Source organism: Danio rerio, chromosome 7 (assembly GCF_049306965.1).
Source record: "Danio rerio strain Tuebingen ecotype United States chromosome 7, GRCz12tu, whole genome shotgun sequence".
In the NCBI taxonomy this organism is placed as follows: Eukaryota; Metazoa; Chordata; class Actinopteri; order Cypriniformes; family Danionidae; genus Danio; species Danio rerio.
Genome location: NC_133182.1, coordinates 42,704,024 through 42,720,510, shown reverse-complemented (window position 1 = coordinate 42,720,510; position 16,487 = coordinate 42,704,024). Strand labels below are relative to the sequence as shown.

The window sequence follows — 16,487 nt, the reverse complement described above, 5'->3', positions numbered from 1 at the left end:
CCTACATAGCTTATGGGTACAAATAAAGTGAACCTGACCTTATATCGTTAATATGATGCTGTGTACAAATACAAGCTTGCCTTTTACAGTTTTAGCCGAGGTATAATGTCACTTTTTTCTTTTTCACATGTAAAGCTTTGATGGGGACATGATCCCAGATATTTTTGGAACTGTGGATGGCTCGTTGGAGGTTTGCTATCTAAAGGCGAGGTAAGATTATCTTCCTAAATGTCCTATAGCTTGTTTTGTTTTTCTACCCATTTCATAAAAACAGATATACAGTGTAGTAAGCATGTTTTTTTTAATGTTTATCAGACAACAAAGATGTGAGAAGGCTCTCAACTCCACAGTTGCAATGCGCATCCCTCATTCCCATGCTTTCATCGACCTTAACAAGGACTTCACTGCTGGTGAGTGATGCTGTTGTGCTCTTTTTATCCCTAAATCTTTTAAAGTGTCAGAAAAATGATTGCATGGTTTTGCACCACTGTGGATCAATGTAGAGAACTTTTCTTTATTCTGCAGCGTTTAGTTAGCTAAAAGAAAATTAGGTATGATTTACTGTATTACTGTAAGAATGTGGGAAGGTGTTGGAATGCTTGGAATACTTTATCAACACATAATGTACTGAAAGCCAGGAGGACACACCAAGTCAACACATGGCATCTCTTGTCCGGTTACCGTCAGAGCTTGTTTGCCGATTCAACATGTCAAATCACATCAGTCATAAGCTGAAGAGAGCATTCTGAATTGTTATTAAGCAATGAATCAGAGCATGAGTAGTAAAGTGACGTAAAAAGTAAACAATTCAAGTCAAGAAGGAACACAAAGAGGCTAGCTGTGATTTTTACTACATCTTTAAAAGTGTTTGCAAACAATATGGATTATTAGATTATCAGACATATTTGCAGGAGCAAATTCATCCATGGTAAATAAGGTTGCAAATTGGCATGCAATGATAACTGTTTTCAAAGTTTGGAAAAGTCAAGGTTTTAAAACTGCCAACTTTTTCTGTTATACTGTTCCTACAGTATATGTATAATTTTTTTTGTTGTTGTTGTTGTTTTTTTTCTTTCTTTTTTTCCAAAGATGCCATTTTAAATCGTAAAGAAATCAGTGTTTTTGAAACTAATGAAGAGAGCAGAAGTCAATGATTGATTTGAATTATTTAGCCTGACATGTTTATTGTTACAAAATATCTTAAATGTTTCCTAAATAAAAATATATTTTGTTCAAACGGGGAAAAAGTTTTAGTTTTTAACCCAGACATTTAAAAAATACATATTTTGGAGCAGTAATCACAATACCATTAAACTGCGATATGTTTATCCAAGGTTATCATACCGTCATAATCACAGAGCGGTCCATTTCTAGATACAAATGGGTTGGCAATAGCCATAGGAATTTTCTCCCTAAGTGACTTTAAGGGGCATAGTGTGTGGGGTATGATATTTTTAGTTGTGCGTGTGTGCGTTTTTTACCTAAATGTTTGCTCAGGCAGTGTATTTGTTTATACAACAGTAAATTTTGTTGCCCAATAGCTTGAAGCACAAGTATGTTTTTATGTAATTTAAATGAACAGATAGACTTTTTAAAAATATTCTTTTGTGTGCTGTGTTCAAGAAAATGCATGCAATGCTGCGAATTACACAGTAAAATCTTTTTTTAAATACAATTAAGTACCCTGGCATAGGCTAACCTTCAGTTGACTAAATTCACAGTTTATTCTCATTAATTCCCATTATGTCTAAGGGCTCTATTTTGACAATCCATGCGCAATGTGCAAAGTGCAGGGCGCAAATGCATTAAGGGCATGTCAGAATCCACTTTTACTAATATAAGAATGGAAAAATCCGCTTTGCGCTGTGGCGCAGGATCTAAAAGGGTTGAGCTTATTTTCTTAATGAGTTATAGGTGTGTTTTGAGAATAAACCAATCAGAGTCTCATCTCTCATTCCCTTCAAGAGTCAGTTGTGTCACGCCATAGCACATTTGCTAATTACATGAAGGACTTTGTAAGTGGGAAAACTGAGCATTTCACTAGCAAGAAAACAGTTAAACAGAGCATCTACAGCGCAAGAATGAGAGATAACCCTCCTCTTTATTTACTTTCATCAAAACGACTCTTGCGCCAAGCTGAAACTAGCAAACAACAATTGTGTTGCTCCTTGTGCCAGGTGTATGATAGGGCTCTTATATATTCCTGTTAATTCCCAAATATTTCAATTAATTCCCACGAAAATTTCCAACCTTGAAAATTCCAGGAATTTTGCAATCTTAGTGGTGAGAATCAATTGCTGTTGTAATTGGCACTAAATGCTGCTTTCTTTATGTTTTGCAATCGCACGTCTGACATTATGGTTTCCCGTTGTAAATGAGAATACAAATGTGCGGAAAGACTCAGGCACAGAACATCATCTCTTGTTTCAGTGCTTCGTCCATTTGGTGTGTTCAAGCACAGTCTTTTGGTCCAGATGAAACCAGACGTGAGCCGATGCGAGGCAACAAGACAGTTGGGTTTTATTAGAATGCCATGTTTCTCAAAGTGATAGTTTAAAACTAAATGAAGTAATACATACATTTTTACTTTGTGCAATTGTTTATCTCATGCTTTATGAAGATCACAGAAGGTTTAAGACTAACTGTTTGCTAATAGTGTGGTGATGTAAGAGCCTAAAAAGACTAACAGTGATCCATTTTCTCCTATATGAAAATCTTGCATTAATGGGGTTGTGGTTGATTTGCATGATTTTTAGGTGCACTGTTTAGATTTTTCTTGCTGATAAACATTTGGGCTCCACATATTCATGCAAATGTAGGTCTACATTTGATCAATATTCAACCTGGCTGAGACCCACAGCAATTCCCATTTTATATTTCACTGAATAACTTGGTTTTACATTTATACTTCATTCTTGCAGATTGTTTTTGTCAGGCTTTTCTATCCTCTTGCAATCCTGTCATCAAGACGTGATTCTTCCTGAGTGTTATTTTTCGTCAGGGAAATACTGGCCCATTTTTAGCAGCAGGTCTTTTGGGGAGTGTCTGTGAAGTACTACGGTTCTCTTGGAGTTTCTGATGTGTTGCGTTTAAACTTGAGTCTGCTGTGGAATTCATCATTCATTTATATGTGGCCCTAAACTGACCCCATTGCACGCTTTGCTGTGAAATGTTTATCAGCTTCATGAAAATTGTAATAAATTTTCATAGAACAACTTGTTTTCAGTCTCATGCCACATTTTAACATCTGCGGTCATTTAAATGCACTATAACATATGATATATGTCATTCAAAATCATATCATAAAAATATAATAATAAATTATATTGACATTTATTCAGCAGTGAGTTAGTGAATACCTTGTTACATATATAAAAATGCTACACAATTTTAGATGCAACAATTTGAAAACTATTAAGCAGCAAAACTGGTTTTATAAAAAAAAAATACTGAGATTGTTAATAAGTTGAGATAATAAGCACCAGTATAATAATATAGTTTTCATGCTTTTTTAAAAATATTACTTGTTACTATCATATTGGCTTTTGCATAAAAAAGACATGATAAATCAATGGTATTCATTAGTTTATTAATTACCAATGATAGTTAATGCTTTTTTTTTTGATAATCCATCAATTATTTTCTCTAGATATAATGCTAAAAGCTTACCAAATCTATGTGAAATATGTAAAATGTATAGTTTAACAGAAATTATGGATAAAATTAATAATAATAATAATAATCAACATTATCATCATCATCATCTAGTAAATACAATAACCAACATTATCTGCTTGTCCTCTAATGCAAAGTGCCACCAAATTGTTTGATGATGCACTATCATACAAGCTTTTTATAAATGTTTTCTATCGTGTGTAAATAATAGTTATGTTAAAGTAAAAAAAAAAAAATTATTCACTAATAGTTGTTTATTACAATCAATATGATCATTGGCCAGAAATTGCTGCAACCATATTAATATCAATTATTTTTGATAAATCATGCCACACTAAATTTTATTAATTTGCCACAGAAAAAATTATGCTAAAATACTTTAAAACATCATTAGTTGTATTGAAATATAGTAATTTTATTCAGTTATATTTGCTGTATTTTAAGTTTACTTGATAAGTTTACAAAGAACCTATTTACACATTTTTACTATTATTAATATTATTCCTACTGCTGTGGTTAATTAAATAGACTAATGTTAAAATATACAATGAAATATAGTCACAAGCGGCAATTATCTGTGTTCAAACGCTTTAGAAGAGTAAGGTTATTTATCAGTTAGGGATCCTGTAAGTAGTTTATTTTAAAATGAAATATATAATTAGAGTTTTAGAGTTTATAGATTGAGTTATCAAATGTTTAATTACACACTCCAAAAACTCAAAATTGCCCCCTAGTGGATAATTTCTTTCAAAATTTCTACAGAACTCTAGGCCAATGAGTCCAACATGCCCAACGAGTTTCATTCTGATCAGCCATCGTTAACTGTGTTTGTAGGATGCTCAAATTTGATTGGCTAATGGTGGCCATTTTTTATTGTATGTCATTCTACTTTGAGCAAAACTTCAAGTTAATCCATCTAGTGGCTAAAATGGTAATTGAAATTGTATTGAGCTTAAACAGACATTGAAACACTGTGTTTTTCAAACCTTTTCCACTATTATAATGCCACCTGTTGCCTGATCTCCACAAAACTTTGCATGTTTGTTTACATTGATATGCCACATGTACTCACTAAATTCTGTAATGTTTTGAGTTTTGCTTATGGGTTTACAGGCATGTAGGCTCATGTAGACACACCTCTTTTGTAAATGAGCCTGCTACAGCTATCCAAAGTAGAAAGTTCAACTTTTTAAAGAATTTTTATTTATCTACTCAGTCCAGAGATTCAAACAACACTTTGCGCTTAAACCCCTAAATCAATTGATTATTGAAAGACATACAAATAAATATTTTTAAAAGCTTGTTGTATGATTTTTGACATAGATTAATATAGCAGACAAATTTTAAATATGGAACACCATATAAACTAAACATTCTTGTGAGATGTTCATCTAGGGACAAAAATGCTACTACAGATTTTTTCTTCTATCTAGAGTAACTAAGAATCATCAGAACTGAAGCCAGCAGAATAGTGCATTTCAGCATCCCCATCATTGCAAGAGACTTTCTATTTTTTCTTCTTCTTTTTTCTTCTTCTTCCGAACCTGTTTAAATCAAATGATCTCTCAAGAGCTGTTTATGAATTCAAAGTCTTTTTCAAGGGTGAAGAATTTCCTGTTAAGCTTGCCTGTCAGTCACATAAAATTGACTATAATAATCCTGCTGCACTGTGCTTCTAAAGACCCTCTTGTACAATTCAAGTCTTACCCTCCATTTGTCTGGTTGAGGCTCAGGCTGGTCATGTGTCTGTGTTTAGTGACCAAAAGCTTGTTCAGAAAGTGACCTAGAGACTTTAGAGCCTCATCCCAGAAAGACTAAAGAAAAATAACTGACTATAGCTAATATGGACCGACACCATGTATCCATACTGAAACAAAGCCCTTAAGCAGCTATAGCACTTATCTCCCACTCTCTCTATGGGAGGCTGGCATCACATGCACTTTCTAACCATCTGGAGGCTGTTCCGCTGCCACACAAAAGGCCGTGGTGTTGGGTCTGATTGGCAGACAGGACCGAGAAAACCTCTCTGGACCTCTACAGCTGTGAGAAAATCACAGGAGATTAACAACAGCCCATAAGACGAAAAAAATAAAAGAAGAACACACCAATGACAAAATCATCCACCACTTACTCTACAATTATGGCTGTCTGCTATGGCAAGTGTTGGTGTCCATGAGGATCTCCATGGGGGATATGGAGGATTTAAGGAACAGATTTCTAATGGATCTGAAGGCTGTGTCACTGACGTCCAGCTTAGTTCTGTGGTATTCGTAGGAGATGATTTATTGTTTTCATCCATTATAATTTAAGTCATTTACATTTTAATGGTAATTTGGGTTGGCAGGTCTGATTTGATTATGGAGAGACAACAATGCTGAATGCAAATAAGAAAATGCAAATTAGCACATGATTATGCATAGATTGGAAAGTAAAAAAATGTTTATTCCCCTCTAATTTTAACTGTGGCAAGGTTCTCGTATATACAATAATGTTAAAAAGTTTAAAAGTCTTAGAAAGACTTTCTTGAAGAAAAAAAGTCAGGAAAGTGGGTGAGTCCAGCTTTGTTTAGGTGGGAGTGTCGAGTGGCAAAAGAGGGAAGGGTTTGCATGAAAAGGGGAGTTTCATTAAGTACACATGCTGATTTTCACAGAGGCAACACAAACACAGGCACAGGGTAGATAGACAGTGATTTGGAGAGCAGCATTTACAGCGGATCTGAGAGCTGTGTGAAAGTGGAGGATTTTCCATCCATTATATTGTAGTGATAAAACTGTAAACTTAGTAACTAAATCATCTTGACTAAGGTATGTCTTTAAAAACTGAAAGACTACTGCTGCCGATACTAACTAACTTTGCCATCTGGATAAACATAAACAAAGAACACTGATCACACACTTACCAAATCTGTAGAGACAGGACAATCAACATCAACTACAACCGTGTCTTTTTTTTTTTTTTTTTTTTAAAGATGAGTGGCAAATCTGGATTTCCCCATTTCCAGATGCGAAAAACTGTCTGGTAAAAAAATGTTCCTTACAAACAAATCTTTGTCACGTGTTAGCAAACCACTGTAATCCACACATGTGGGTTCACACGCGAGCTGTGCTTTCATCGCCGGGAATTGGAAACAAAACCTTCATTGCGGCAAATTTATAAACACAACACTGACTATCTATGTCTCTGAACATTTCTTCTACTACTTGTTTGAATTACTGTTGGCAACACAATGTGGCGTCTCTCTAAACACTGTAACAGGTAAAAGGAGTCTTCAATGCTATATCATGCATATTAATGAGTTTCATCTAGTTCGCAATAGCGTGCACTGATTGGTTTGAACCAAGTCTTTTTCATGAATTAATAAACAGATGTGCTAAAAACTCAAAAACATCATTTTGTACCAGCCGGTATGGACATCTAGTCTCCATGCTGGAATTATCAAAATTTACTTTTAAACCGGAAGAACACAAAAACAACCTATTTTTTTTTTACTTGTTAACGAAATATTCATTCATTCATTAATTCAGGGTCGCCACAGCAGAATGAATCACCAACTTATTCAGCATGTTTTTACGCAGTGGATGCCCTTCCAGCCGCAACCCATCTCTGGGAAACATCCACACACACACATACAAACACACTCATGCAGTACGGAAATTTTAGCCTACCCAATTCACCTGTACCACATTTATTTAGACTGGGGGGGAAACCGGAGCACCCGGAAGAAACCCACGCGAATGCTGGGAGAACATGCAAACTCCACACAGAAACGCCAACTGAGTCGAGGTTGGAACCAGCGACCTTCTTGTTGTGAGGCGGCAGCACTACCTGCTGCACCACTGCGTCGCCCGTTAGCGAAATATATGTCCTAATAGTGTTTTTAGCAATGTGGGACACATTAAAAAATGTTGGATTGTAAACATCTCAAAAAATATGTTTTATGTTTTACTGATGTATATCGTGTATAATGGTGTAAAACATGTATATAATTAATAAAAAATAATCTAATTTTGATGAAGCTAGTCAAGTGCCTTGCTATATTTACTACAATTTACATTTTAATATAATTGAAATATTTGCAGCCTATTTCATTTTGAATCGTTCATTGCTCGTTACTTTCTTTTTTTATTGGTTATATATTATTTCATTGATCGTTATATGAATAAGAACATTTTTGTTGACCATCTTTTGTTTGTTGGGTCACGTTTATTTTCCAATTAAAATGGGTAATGGATAGTGGTGTCAAAATTGGACAATTGAATATCACATGGACAATTTGATATCAGTTCAGTAATAGATCATAACCAGTTAATACGTATGTCATTTATCTCCTATGTGCAGTAGAATAGGCTATGACAAAGGAGGCGAGGGCAAGTAAATAAAATAATCCAGCTACTTAAAAACAGAGAATTGTGCACAAGTCACTGCTTGTGAGTTTGCTGGACAGTCTTTTACTGACACTTAAGAAGGCACAGCACCGTTATTTCATTTCTAGGGGAAAAATGAAAGCTGTAAAACTCCATCTCTGCCTCCCCCTGTCTTTGTCTCACTTTGGGCATTTGACCCGCTGGCGTGTTCGTGAGGTAACTTTTCATTTCTTCTCAGCTGTTAAAGCGATACTTATGGAGACATGAGTTTGTCTTCAGTGCGAGTGTTCTCCACCGCGTCTATTACGGATTACCTGTAATAACCGCATATTATTATAGACTGTAACCGCAGCTGTTCTTCCCACGTCGGTGAACAGCGGAGACAATGACCTATCATAGGGGTGTAAGAACTCGTTCGACAGCACTCAAAAAGCAAGCAGGATGATATTTACATTAGTTTATTTGCTATAGATGCTCATGTTGTCTTTTTGTTTAAAATCATTAAAAAGACTGTATTTATAGATTTTAAAAAAAATCTTTGTTGTGAAGAAAAAAATCTAATTTGAAGCTTATTGAAAGCATTGTCAATGCATCGTGATGCACTGAGATATCAAGTTGAACTGAATAGATAGCATGATAATCGTAACCGAACTATGAGACCAGTATAGATTCACACCAAAGGAACTCGTATTAACTATTAACTAGTTCCTTTTTTAGCATATGAACCACTGAAAGAGCATTCTTAGTTATCTTCAATTTTTCAAGTCTGAACGTCCTCTTATTTCATTTATTTTGAATCATAATGACTGGACATCAATACTTGCATCTTGGACTTTCACAGCTCACATTTTATAGCTTGTGTGACCTTCCCAGTCATGAGACACTCAATGAACAGGTGAGGGTCACCTCCGGATCACATCTCCAATTCCAGTTGCACATGTGAAACCGTAAACACTTCATGGCTGCATCTGCTAGAAGACATGAAATTGCATCCGCTTAGGTGTCAAGGCCTCATTTAAGCTTTAAAGTGGCATGTCCAGCCTTCAGTTTGCACCTCAAATTGAAATCCCACCCTTATTGGAGATCTGTATTGCATTGATATCACCCTATCTGATGTCTGGCTCTGGTGTTTTATTAAGATGAACAACCAGCAATTACTTCACCCAAAGGTGAGTGATTAAGTCCAGTTAAACGTGTTCCTAATAGCCTAATGCTGCCGTGCTTGAGCAACTCTGATGGCTCAGGTAAAGCTAATGTGTAGCCAAAGAAAGGGTGAAGAGAATAGCATCAGAATTAACATGGAGCTGTCCTCCTCAGTTGATCCCTCTGCCAATTTTTTCTTTCTAAATTTGATGTGTCAGTCTATCATTATGGAGATGCCGCTGGCATCTGGATCACATCTTCATAATGTCCCCAATAACCCACAAACTCATAATGTGCAGCCTCGTTAAAAATAGGGAGTAATTGCTAAATAATTATAAATGTCATTATGCGCAAATATGCTCAAAAGGCACAAACTCTGCTTTCTCTCTGGTTGCTAGGCAACCTTGTATTGCTATGCTCCAAACTGTAACCAATTAGACCTGAAATCTCTCTGAGAGTGAGTGGCGAGTTAATTGTCGCGCAATGTAAAGGAAACAGATTTTCAGGATTAAGGGACCGCTGAAGTGGGAAGTTCATCAAATCATTATCTGCGGCAGTCTTCCAGACTCGTACCCGCAGTTGAACATTTAGGTTACATTAGACCAAATAGCCGTGATCTTGTGCTGTCCCTCTTAGTGCGTTTTCCTATGGGGTTTTAATGTCTTCATTGCAGAAATACTCCAATAAAGCCAGCTTTTTCAGAGGAAGATGCACTTACCTGTTTACAAAAGATGCCACTGCCTAACAGGGATAAATTTGGACCCATCAAGATTTGGAGTCTTCTCTGTGAGGCTCATTGCATGGCACCCCAGAGACATCTGCTAGATCTACAGAACATAGCGGATGGGTAACACAATGCCTGGGTGTTCCTCCATGTACAGACCTGGCAGAGCTTTACTGACAAATAGCCTGAAACAATACGGGTAGAGATCTCATTATTTTTCAATATGTATGTCTTCTCGCTGCCTCCCAATTTTTGTAAGCAGTAAACATGCTCGGAGGAACAGAACTGATATACGGTGCCTTCCAGAAAGTTGGCAGTATATCAAAGAGCTAAATTGTAGGATTTACATGATAAATAAAAGTCAAAGGAGCAGAATCGTCGCTTAGGTTTTTCCACACAGTCTATGTCCAATGTTAATCTGTTCCTCTGGGAGAAAAGTGGACTCACTTAACAATAACAGATAAGATCGAGCCACCAAACCTAATTAAGTTCGGGGTTTATTAATCAGGCATTTTTAAAAAGGACCGTGACTTTATTTGTCCTTCACTCAATTAGTGGCTGTAGCTAATGGAAGCGTCTGTTTAAATGGATCAGCATCCCAGAAGACTCCGTATCCTGTCTTGAGTTGGCTCAGATTCTCCTTCTCCTACTCTCTCTATGTCTTCTCTCTTCTCTTTCACTCTCAGCCACCCCAGGGCCAGTTTTATCCACCCACATGCTTTTTTTTTGGCATTTTGTTTGTGCTCGGGGTGCATGTTTAAAACTATTATGAATACTTACATTATGCTGGTATGCTGTCACAGACTAGATATGTATAGTTATATTCAGAAACCTGGAAGGAGAGAGAAATTTGTCACATTGTCGTCCATACATATTGTATCTGATAATGGGTAGGCCATTCCAAATGTGTGATGTCTTCACTATAAAACATTTGTAGATTTTACAGCGAAAAAACTGGCATTTGTGGGTGCCAGAGAAGTACTGTTGATTAATTAAATAAAGTATTGCAATAAACATCATTTGTCAACACGATTTCCAATTCTGGGAAATCCAGTTTGCTGTCATAGTGATTACACTTACGGCTGATTTATACTTCTGCGACAAGCGCACGCGTATGGTCCCGCGCAGCCTCCATGCGGTAACATAGCCCTCGCTGTGGCTGACGTCGATGCTTACACTTACCTCAAAGCTAGCGCCAGCTAGCGTTTAAGTGTTATTGCAATGCAACACAAACAGCGTGCAGATGTATAAATGCATGACTAAACACAGGGCAGGTGCCGTGGGTCACGACGATCACTCAACGCAGAAGTATAAATCAGCCATTTTGTTAGGAGTTAATTGATTTAAAAAAATAATAATAATTACAGTCATACATTGCAGGCATAATTCACACTTTTTTCTTTTAAAGATAAAAATAGATTTTTGTGTGTAATTATGTGTGTAATAAATAATATTTATTTGCTTATTTGTTTGTTTATAACATGAGGGCAGTTCATACTGATCACATCTGCCAAAAAACTTTAATTTAGCCCATACACTGACTGTACAGTATATGAAAATAAACTATATGGACTAAATATATTACCTCAAGTATATTGAAGCCATTTACAGTGTATTTTTTTTTCAGATAAATACTGAATTGCTATTATAAAGTCAATATGAATCTAGTACTTTGAGATTCCAAGAAGATACAAATTGAAAAGTCATTTTGTAATTCTTTTAACCACTGCCAAGCATTGCACTGTATTAGTGTATGCATTTTATGAATTAACTTTTATTTCTGAAGTAACGTCTGTGCTGTTAAGAAGATAAAAAGAGTTGTTGTTATGACAGCAACAGTTATACAGTATTATGTAAAACAGAGTGTATTTTGTGCATTCATAAAATGAAGCTTATAATAATCATTTTACAGATCAACCAATTAGCCTTATAAGATGTTTACTTAAAGTGAGAGGTTAAATTAAATTGTCAAAACAAGTTTTCACATTTTTACAATGACATCTATTGTATGGAAAGATAATACCTTAAAACATGTAGTGCAACTTTTTTATTCTTATTGTATGTTAGATATTTAAGTACACTTTTAACATGTTGAAAAAGTGACTTCTGAGATCATAAAACTCCTCCAATTTGAATAAGTTGTCTGAATGCATGAGTTTTATCAATTGCATGCAAATGAAAATTTATTTTTCAGATACCCCATGAGAAACAATTATTATCTGAATAGGGCTCAAGACTCTGTGATTAGATCACTGAAAATGTATTTGGCGATTGGCTGAGGCAGATTTTGGCCAAATATAATGAAGATGTAAATGCAGATGCCTTTTCGTTATCCTCAGTCAGCTATATGCAATGTGTAATGAGGTTACACCACTGCAATTAATCTTGTACATCAGTTTGATAATTTTGCTCTTGCAGTCTGAAAAAACAAACGCTGCTCTCAAGTGGTAAATTAACCAAGAAAATCTGATTTCATTGAATAATAGAAAATGCAGAAATTCAATAAATGGTATAACTTTTTCAGTTAACACAACATCTTATGTAACATGAATTTTGAAAGTCTCATCAAAAAGGTCTAAATGAAGTCTGTCTAAAAAGATTAATAACATTTCAAATGCTTTTAAATCCAGGTTTAAAAGGGCCAATAATATGATAAACTTCAATTTGTGGTCCAAATCTGGCCTTCCATTCATCTTGATTTGGGCCGTATATCCTGGTCACACATTCACGTTGAGTTGTTTTTGAGCTAATTAATTTGTTCTAGAGATGGTAAAAGTACTGATGTTCATACCAAACTGTACTACTTTAAAAAGCTTACATTTCCTGCTAACATTTGAGTGCTGTTGAGCAGGCTATTAAACACTGTTGTTTGGCCATTGTTATATATGACTGTGATTGCCTCCAATTATCATCTCTTGGCTGTCTGCACCAAGTGATTGCACAGATATATGGACACCGAAGCAGTCAAAACCTGTCTATCACTCCCCATTCACTCGGGGCTTCAGCGTCAACGCTTGACTGAAGGCGTGTCTGAAGTTGGGGCTAACACGATCGTCATAGCAGCGTCAGCCAATGAAATTCAGTCAGCAGTAGGCCACTTTCTAGCTGGTGTATTTGCATACTGCGATCTGATTCGCTGACGCTTCCGTCGGCGCTTGAAAAGTTGAGCCAGGCCCAACTTCTGCTGCGAGCAACACCTATGAAGTGGCACCGACGGATCCACAATGCAGTTCGTTAACGCCTGACATCACCCATTCAAAGTGAATGGGAAGCGTTGACACTGACGCCCTGTGTGAATGGGGCGTCAGAGGATCTGTCTATGAGCAGATATGAGCAATCAGCTGATAGATCTGGCTTTCAAGTGTTTTCATGACTATTTACTGTGCAAGTAAAGATATGATCATTGTTGCCAATCACAGTCATAAATGTTGATCACATAAACACAATGTTCAATCAGTGGTATTCAATAATCTACTTGACAGCGCTCAAAATGCTTCAATGCAATTTCAGTATCAATTGTTACCAAAGTCAGATGGAACATATTAATAACAGACTGCTGGAGACCAAAACTGCAACAAATACCTGTGTTGACAAGCACTTGAAAGAAGAAAATTAATTAAGAAAATTATTTCAAATAATACAAAGATGGTGTAATCAGTCACAACGTCTGGAGAGTAATAGCTCAGGCTGTGGATGTAGATGGACTTTTATATTGCCATGTTTGTGTTTCTACATTATATTAGATAGTGTTCTTGGGTTGGCCATGAATATATAATGAGCATATTCCCAATTCCCAAATCACCCCCTTTACCCTTATACAACCTCAAAATTTCTGTTTGATAATCAACCCCTCAAATATATTTAATGGAAGAGCGCTACTTTTTGTACTTATTTATTATTATTATTATTTAAATTTTTTATTTTTTTTTGCTTTATTACAAATTTTTAAAGTGCACCTATTTTACATCTTACAAGAAAGATATCACTTTGGTGTCTCCAGAATGTGTCTGTAAAGTTTCAGCTCAACATACCCATCAGATTATTTATTATATAATGTAGAATCTGCCTATTTTTGGTGTTTGACTACAGTGTAGCATGCTCCGATGTGCATGTCTGCCTTTCACGAGTTACATCAGATAAACAGCCGTCAGTGATAGAGACAGACACAGATGAAGCTAAAATACAGCTCCCTAGTCAAAAATACCAAGTAAGTTTATTTGATGTATTTGTGGTGCGGTTTATTCAAGCCTTTTCTGAAACGACGAATCGCAAACAAATGACATTTGCAGCACAGGACACACACACACACACACACACACACACACACACACACACACACACACACACACACACACACAAACACACACACACACACACACACACACACACACACACACACACACACACACATATGTACATTTATTAACATCATGTGCCTGTGGTGATTATAGCAGTTAAGAATTACATAGCCATTTTACTTTCTTTATTACAAACATGCTCTGTTTAAAAAAAAAAAAAAATTATTATTGAGGTGCCGCTGATCACAGATACTGGTAACATATGTTTTAGTCCCAGTATCTTTGCAAAAAATGTTCTGTGGATATGTGTATACATGTTATTATAGAAACATGGCGCCTGTCAGTCAATTCGGTGGGCGGGGAAAACTGCACTTCCACGTCACATTGCGGTGGCCCTCAATTCCTGGGATTTGGATCTTATTTTAACGTCAGTAAATAAATTTAAAAAAGAGAGAATTGTGTTTACAGTATATCACTCCCATATGACAGTGGACTGGCTATACATACAGACAGTTCTGTCCAGATAGCTTCCAAAAGTTGATTTTCATCATAGGTGCCCTTTAACTCATGCCGTTTGACATCATTGATTCCTTCAAAAACATGAATCACCAGTTAAATTTATGAACTTTTAAAATTTTGCAAACTTTTTCGTAAACATTCTCGTCCACCCTACTCATTCATGTGAATGGATAGATGTTTTATTTTGTATTCCAACAAAAAACAGCCCGATTCTTAAACAAAATGCTTTCTGTAGCCTAAGCTTCTAAGCTTGTTATTATAATAAGTTGGGTTGTCTTTCCCACTGCACTCTCTGCCAGCATAATATGAGCGAAATGGAATAAGGAATATGTGGGATTGGCATAATCCCCTCCACTCCACCTATGTTGTTCTCGTAATGGTTTTACAAGATTAAATCCCCTCAGAATAGCATCTCTCAATTTGATGCCAGCGTCGTCATGCACATGAATGAAGAGCTGTGAAAAACGCTGCGGATTTGTTGGCTTAGATATTGGCTCATGCAGAATCTATTTATAGACTTCAATTCTTTTCAATGCCCTGGATTCAATGCCCTGCTTCAACCTCCAGACCCACCAAAACTTACACCCCTAATTTATTCCCACTGTCAGCTTGATGAAGTTTGTTTCCTCTGAGATTGTCTCTTCTCTATTTTCATTTAATTTAGTTCAGTGATTTCAACAGACTGTTAAGAAATCCTCATCCAGGGAACCGCTGTGGATCTACAAAATGTAGGTGACGCATGCGAGTCTGTTAACAAGCTGAAACTGGGTGGTAACATGAAAAACCTTTTGAATCTCTGATATTCTTTCAGCAGCTCACTGAATTTCATTATATATTTTCCATACAGAGAGTTTATATCTTCTGAAGTGCATCTCAAGTGGGAAAATGAAACGTCGAGATGGATTCAGATTCTGCGTGCATGAAATATCCCACATTATTATGTTTTCTGGGCTAACTTTTTATTCTATGTGTTACAATAACATAGCAAAGAGACCATCAAATTCATGGCTGTGGCGTCTTGCAGAGACAAACCTGATGATGATGGACTGACCTTGAGGAAACAGCCAGATTTCTCTCATGCTCTTGCTCTCTTGTATTCCTCTGTTTCCGCCTCATGGCCTGTTTGAAGTGAATAGTGCACCTCACTGATCATAGTGGACCATGCTGAGCTAATCTCAGAGGATGTAGCCCGTGGCCTTCGACCAGAAAGATGGAGTGACTTTGTCAGCATGACTTCAGAATTCAGAAGGAAGTCTTCACAGGAATGTAATTACAGATTTGCCAAACAGCCTCTGTCAGTCTATTACCACGACACGGGATAGTTTTGGTGACCTCTTCCTGGCTCGGGGTATCATTTGCAGATTCAGAAGTACTTTACATCTGCTGCCTGAAAGTCATTTGTCTGGGGTATCTGTTTCAGTGATGAGTGGTGTGACTTTTCTCTGTTAATGTCAAAGGCTGTCCTCAGCTCTAGGGAGAGGTTAACACAGCAAAACCTCTGAGAGCTTCCAAAATTGACATCTCTTGTTCCGCTAGCTTTGTTCTTTCACCTCATTTTATAGACTTATCCCACTCAAAACAATCCGTTTTATCGTTATTAGCCCCTTTATCAAAGGCTTTTTCACCTGACATGCTCAAGTCAAGTTTGTCTGATTTCATCAACAGCATTTTGGCCCTTTAGGACAGCCCAACTAAGCTTGTTGACTCTCTCAAGAGCGTGAGAGATGGAGTCATGGCTGCTTGGCTGATTTAGAGCTGTACAAA

The 16,487-nt window shown here is 36.5% G+C and overlaps 1 protein-coding gene across 3 annotated transcripts in view; it reads left to right on the top strand.

Moving 5' to 3' along the window:
• The window catches only part of itfg1 (integrin alpha FG-GAP repeat containing 1), a 228,834-nt gene that overhangs the window by 3,498 nt on the left and 208,849 nt on the right, over positions 1 to 16,487 (top strand). For all 3 annotated transcript variants that reach the window (XR_012383480.1, XR_012383481.1, XM_073908876.1), the window contains exons 5-6: positions 136 to 210; positions 316 to 410. Coding sequence is in view for 1 of the 3 variants with exons in the window: in XM_073908876.1 (XP_073764977.1) it covers positions 136 to 210; positions 316 to 410 (170 nt within the window). In the remaining 2 variants the exon portion in view is untranslated. The remainder of the gene's footprint in view (positions 1 to 135; positions 211 to 315; positions 411 to 16,487) is intronic.